Source organism: Myotis davidii, unplaced genomic scaffold (genome assembly GCF_000327345.1).
Source record: "Myotis davidii unplaced genomic scaffold, ASM32734v1 scaffold1006, whole genome shotgun sequence".
Lineage (NCBI taxonomy): Eukaryota > Metazoa > Chordata > Mammalia > Chiroptera > Vespertilionidae > Myotis > Myotis davidii.
Genome location: NW_006297143.1, coordinates 72,614 through 78,888, shown reverse-complemented (window position 1 = coordinate 78,888; position 6,275 = coordinate 72,614). Strand labels below are relative to the sequence as shown.

Below are 6,275 nucleotides of genomic sequence, written 5' to 3'. Positions count from 1 at the left end.
GCTGGGAAGGGCAGCTGTTGGGGAACGGACTCCTCACCTTCCAGCCGCCCGGTGACCTCCTGCCACTCGTCCTCCAGCTCTCCCAGCAGCTTCTGCCTCCACTGGTGCTCCCTGGACGCCTCGTCTTCCTCCTCCTCTTCGGCAGAATCCCAGGGGGGTCCCCAGCCCAGAATTTGCCCAGGGGTCTCCCCTTCCTTGTTCTTTACTCCCATGGCAGAGGGACAGCGGCGCAGCAGCGGCAGGAAGAAGTCCGTGTAGGCTGTTGGTGGGAGGGCAGGGGGTTAGCTGGGCCTCCTTGGCAGGGCGCATCTGGGGTGCTGCCGGCCACGCACACCCTCGTCTGCCCACCCAGACCTGACACACACTTACTGACAGTTTATCGCAGTTTAAAATATTCTGACCCGTGTCCCCATGAACTACTTTATGTTTTCCAGTCTGCCTCCAGCCACCCGGGCACCGTCAGAAACCTGACTATGGATTCCAGTTTTGGCTGGAAAGTATTGTCACGGTAGCCAGCCGGCGTGGCTCAGTGGTTGAGTGTCGACCTATGAACCAGTCAGTTTGATTCCCAGTCAGGGCACATGCCCAGGTGATGGGCTCAATCCGCAGTGTGAGGCATGCAGGAGGCAGCGATCAACGATTCTCTCATCATTGATGTTTCTCTCTCTCTCTGAGATAAAAGAAAATATTGTCACCTTATACCTCTTCCTGTGCTTCTCACCCCACATTATACTTCAGATTGGTAAGATATTTGAACATTCTGCTCTACCATTATAAATATGCGAATATCGAACAGGTATCTTTTTATATTACTTTTCAATAAACTGGATAAAATCAATGTTTTTAGGGGAATTTCCCTCAGCCAGCCTTTCCCAGAGCATGCTGGGAGGGGTGGAGGTCGAGGGCCAGATAAGCAGAGTTTGAACCAGAGAAATGCTCCAAGCAACCAGCAAGCTCTTTCCAATGACTGCTGGCCGCGGGAAGGGGAAAGGGCTGAGAGGGGGTTCCACCCAGGAACCCCCCTTCCTGAGTCCTAACTTCGCTGCATTGGCTCCAGAGGGGCCCTGTGCCAGGGCCGTGCTGCTCGCTTCACTGCTCACCCAGGCCCCCAGGCACCTCGGTCCTCTCTCAACGTGGCCTGCTTCCTCTCGCCAGGGCAGGAGGAGGTGGCTGGCGGCCCTTCCATCTTTACTCTGTGGCACTGGCTATCTAGGAAAAGCACGGGTCAGGAGAAGGGGTGTTCCCATTGCCAGGGAGGCAGGGAGGCAGGACGGGCCCAGCCTTGGCCAGCCAAGGCCCGCGGCCCCCACGCATCTCCTGGCACACTCAAGTACCCCCGACTCCAGACCCCGTCAGGACCAGGCCTCATGGCAGGGGGAGGGTGGCAGGTGCTCAGGCTAGGACGGGAAGGTTTTAGGTTCATAGGTTTTAAGGAGTAAGGCTTCCAACCATAAAATATAAGTTAAATGTGACACAGGATATTAACTAGTAACTAAGCATGATGTTTGTGTGTGGAAAGCTGGCTACAAAACTGTACATGGGACCGGACTGCAATGGTGTGAAAAGAGAGCAAGTGTGCTGGCCTCGGGGAGGACTGTGGGTGGCTCCCCCACTCCTACTTGACATTGTAAAGTGCATGGATGTAACTAACGGTAAATCCCCTTTCCTCTTAAAGAGTGAAGGATAAATGTAATCGCTCTTCCCACTTTGCTGCTGTCGCTTCCAGCCCCATCTGGGTGATGTAAACGCACAGAGCTGACAATTTCTGTCAGCGACACATGACCGCACTGTATGTATTTTGGCAACGTGCTCTTTTCACTTAATGCCGACTTACATTTTCCACCGGAGTAACACACTGGCCCCTTTTTCATGACTGCGCGGCGTTTCACTGTGCGCGGAACAACCTCACCCCTCCCCGCAGGCGACAGCCTTTGTTTCCAAACTGTTCGGCTTCCTACATGTCTCTGTGGGCTCCCTGTGGTATTTCTGCGGGGTTGCTTCTCAGAAGTGGAATCTCTGAGTCAAAGAACATGTGAGGTTTTGCCAAACAGCTCTCTTTTGTGCCAACACACAACCCTATGGAAATCTGCGTCGTCCTTTACCAAAATTTAGTCTCATCAACCTTTTAATTTGGCCCATCTGACAGATTAAAAAAAGGTTTTAATTATGAAATTTTCTTTTTCATATACTTTTTGGCTCTTTGTGTTTCTGTTGTGAATGACCTGTTCTTATTCATCCACGTTTCCCTCGGAAACGATAACGTAGAGATGACAGCCCTTTATATAGTACAGAGATCAACCCTGTGTCTGTGTTACATGTATTGTAGGTATTTTCTCCCATTCCAACAAGTTTTTGCCAGGGTGCTAAGTGGTTGGGTGCTGACCTATGAACCAGGAGGTCATGGTTCGATTCCTGGTCAGGGCACATGCCTGGGTTGTAGGCTCGATCTCCAGTGGCAAGGGGGAGGGGGAGATGTGAAGGAGGCAGCCGATGGATGATTCTCTCATTATTGATGTTTCGACCTCTCTTTCCTTCTCCCTTCCTCTCTGAAATGAATAAAAATATATTTGTAAAGACAGTTTATAGTTAAATCTGCATCAATAGCTTTTGACTTTATTTCATTCTTAGGAAGGTTTTCTTCACTCCAAGATTATAAAATGATTCCCTGTGTTTTTCTACTATATTTACTTTTATTTTTAGAAACCTAAAAAATTCAAAAAAAGTAGAAAGTATAGTACAATAAACACCGCTATTCCTATCACAGGGTATGTTAACATATTGTCATTTTTGCAACAACATTTCGTTTTAAAGAAATAAAACCACCATGGATAGAGTAAATTTTTCTTCAATGCTGCCTTCTAAGTTTTATTCCCCCAGGAAACCCCTCCTATGAATGTGGTGTGTGCCCTTCCTGTCATATGTAGGTGAGCTGCGGGCCCCTCACTAACGTACTGTTAAGTCAGGAATGAGGGAGGGCTCTTCTTGTCCCTGGATGAAGCAAATGCTCCGATACCATTTGTTAAACAGCGCACCCTCCTCCGGTGGCTTGGAATGCCAGCGTTACCATCAGTTTAGCACATGGAGCAACGCTTCCCAGTGTGCTTTTCTACTGGGAAAAATAGATACGAAAACCATTCTGGAGTAAAAATAGACTTTGTCTCAGTGATGACAGCACTGCTTTTCTCCTCCCCAGAAGATGATTTCTACCTTAAAGCAAAGTTCACACTAACGGGTACAGCTCACTGAAGAAACACCAGCATCAGAAGCTTATGTTGAGGACAATGACCGAGGAAGGCACAGAGGAAGAAAAGGTCGTCGTGGGCAGGGTGCTCCAAGAGGGCTTCCAGGCGGAGGTGGCTTATGTTGGCCTGGGAAGGGAGAGTAATTTAGCAAAGCAGAAATCAGGCAGACGGGAAAGCAACAGGCAAGAGAGAGGCGGGCTTGTGGAAAGCATGCTGGGGGACACTGAGGACAGAGCCTCGCGGGGAGCTGCAGCTTTGGGGTGGGCTGTGGGAGGTCAGGCTGGAAAGGCAAACGGAGCACAGACCCATGGCTCAGCCACCTGTAAACAGGGCCACAGCCTACTTCTGCGGTGCAGATCGAGTGCTAACGGACAGTCAGTGTCTGGCACACAGCAGAAGTGCAGTGAATGTCATATTAAAAATAATATATCCGAAAAAATATCAGGATGGCTCTCAATTTTATTCTTTTTGCAAAGACTGTGAGAAAAACAACCCCATTTCTCAGTGTTCGATTATTCTTGCCGTATGCAGAGAATGGTTACTGTCAGACTGGGGTGTGTGTACACAGGGGTCTGACAGCTGAGATAACTTCCCCACGAGGTGATGGGTCCGAAGAGAAGCTACCAAAAGCCCAAGGTAGGGGCCATTTACCAGCATGTCACTGGGTGTGACAACCCAGCCCAGCCACCCAGCAGAACAGGCAAGTCCATCGGGCCTGGGCCTGCCTGGGAGCCGAGGGGAATGCACCTCCTCAGGGATCCAAGATCATTTCATCAGCTCAAAGAGAACATTTGCATTTAAGGCACAGTAGTTTCTAAAGCTGCTGGAGACGAAGGAGACCCACCTTCCTACCCAGGAGTTAGAAGGCCCCCTGGTGGCGACTGGCAGGGACTGGGAGGAAGGAAGGGCTTGGGTGTGACCTGAGTGTGGATCCCCCTTGGGAAGAAAGTTCCTGAACCACCGGGCAGGTGGGGCTCAGTGGTTGAGGGTCCACCTATGAACCAGGAGGTCCTGGTTCGATTCCCAGTCAGGACACATGCCCAGGTTGCGGGCTCAATCCCCAGTGTGGGGTGTGCAGAAAGCAGTAGATCAATGGTTCTTTCTCATCACTGATGTTTCTCTCTCTCTCTCTCTCTCCCCTTTCCTCTCTGAAATCAATAAAAATATATTTAAAAAAATAAAGTTCCTGAACTTTCTAGGCCCTCCTTTCCTCACCTGTGAGATAATAATATCGATCTTGCCAGCTTCTTGGGGTTTAATACGATGAAGAAAGCACTTGCCATGAAGAATATTTTTATTATTCAAAGAGCCGTAAGTAACATCAGAATAGAACACTACTTCTCATTGAGTTAGTGCTGAACTGTACCAAGTGCCTGCCTCGTAACTCTCACAACCTGCATTTTTTTTTAATTTTTTTATATTTTTTAAACATAGGGCAGGGCAAACTTTTTTTTTTAATATATATTTTATTGATTTTGTACAGAGAGGAAGGGAGAGGGATAGAGAGCCAGAAACATCAATGAGAGGGAAACATCGACCAGCTGCCTCCTGCACACCCCCTACTGGGGATGTGCCCGCAACCAAGGTACATGCCCTTGACCGGAATCGAACCTGGGACCCTTGAGTCCGCAGGCCAAAGCTCTATGCGCTGAGCCAAACCAGCTAGGGCAACACAACCTGCATTTTAGAGGCACATCAGGCTCACAGAGGGTGAGCTGCAGGTCCCTCACCCAGCCCAGTCCAGGACCCCAGTGGCCAGGCTGGAACCTGGGTGAGGGCTCAGCTTTTGCCACCGGCAATGTCAGTTGTTCAGTCAGTCACCCGCACTTTGCAAACCTCCTTTCTTCGTTTTTAAGTTTACAACCTCCCCATGTGCCGGCCTATCTCACTTACATTAAGAAACATTAAAGAAAGGGGGAACGTTTCTTTACTATTAGGGAAGATGTGGGGTGGAGATGGGTTCCTATGCTCGGGGCACTGGGGGAGCACTCAAACTGAGTGAAGGGTGCTCACCCCAACCCAGAGCTTCTCCTCAGATGTTCTTACTCTCGGAGGAAACCTCCTGAGGGCAGATCTAGACGGCGCCTCCACTGCCCACAGGACCAGCAGGTCCGCGTGGGGAAGCACAGCGGCCCAGGCTCTGCAAACGTCCTGGGGTTTGAGGGCTGATCTGAAAGCACACGCGTGTACTGCGTCGCCCGGGAGGACCCGGGCAGCCCCCGGGCCGGACACGCGAAAGCTTCTGAATGTTGACATCAGCATGAGAAAAACAAATGGTAGACGGCCCCACTTCAGTCAGGTTAGGCTCTGCCACAGAATGAGTTTGGTGCAGGCTGATGTACATGCTCGCCTCTCTGTTTCTGTTTCAGGATCGTTGGTAGGGAGTATGGATATGCTGACAACAGGCAGAACAGCGGTGAGTATCTACCGGGGGCTTGCCATGTGTCTGCTTCACAGAGTCTTAGCGCTCGCCCCAGCACGGGGTGCTGGGCACAGGCACCATCAGTGTGTTTCTGTAACAATTCCGTACCTGTCCCAGGACAGCGCCCTGGCCGGGCTGCCTGGGTCAATCACTGCTGCACTATTTTGGCAAATTACTTCTCTGTTAGTACCTACACGGATGTTGTGAGGATTAAACGAGTTACTTTGTGAGAAGTGCCTGCACATAGCAAGGGTTATGATTTAATTTTGCACGTGGGTAAACGGAGTTTGGTACCTTGCCCAAGAAGTTCCAGCCTTTAAGAGTGCGGCTGGGATTTGAACCCAGGCACCCAGCTCTAAAGCCGACCCTCTATGCTGCCTTTTGCACTTCAGACAAACCACCACTCGAGAGACAAAGGAGCTACTAATCTAGAAAGCTGTGACCCTGAGTGTTGGGCTCCTCAGACAGTGGCAGTTCAGTATGGTAATGGCGCAGGAGACAGCCAATGCCAACTTGGTCATCTACGCCCTAGGTCCCAGGACGCTCCGTGGCTCATGAGCTGTCCCGCGGGCACACTCACCACCAGGCCCCCGGCGGGCGGCAGCGTGCAG

At 50.6% G+C, this 6,275-nt stretch overlaps 1 protein-coding gene and 1 long non-coding RNA gene across 2 annotated transcripts in view; both read right to left on the bottom strand.

The window, feature by feature from the left end:
* The window catches only part of NFKBIL1 (nuclear factor of kappa light polypeptide gene enhancer in B-cells inhibitor-like 1), a gene marked incomplete at its 5' end in the record, with an annotated part of 7,064 nt that extends 795 nt beyond the window's left edge, over positions 1-6,269 (bottom strand). Inside the window, 2 exons of the mRNA XM_006772851.1 lie at positions 27-259; positions 6,245-6,269. Of these exons, the coding sequence (XP_006772914.1) occupies positions 27-259; positions 6,245-6,269 (258 nt within the window). The remainder of the gene's footprint in view (positions 1-26; positions 260-6,244) is intronic.
* On the bottom strand, positions 4,522-6,236 carry LOC107184516. Its single transcript, XR_001515365.1, has 2 exons — positions 4,920-6,236; positions 4,522-4,636 (listed from the first exon to the last, which is right to left on the bottom strand). It is a non-coding gene; the product is annotated as an uncharacterized LOC107184516 (long non-coding RNA).
* Positions 6,270-6,275: the final 6 nt, after the last annotated feature.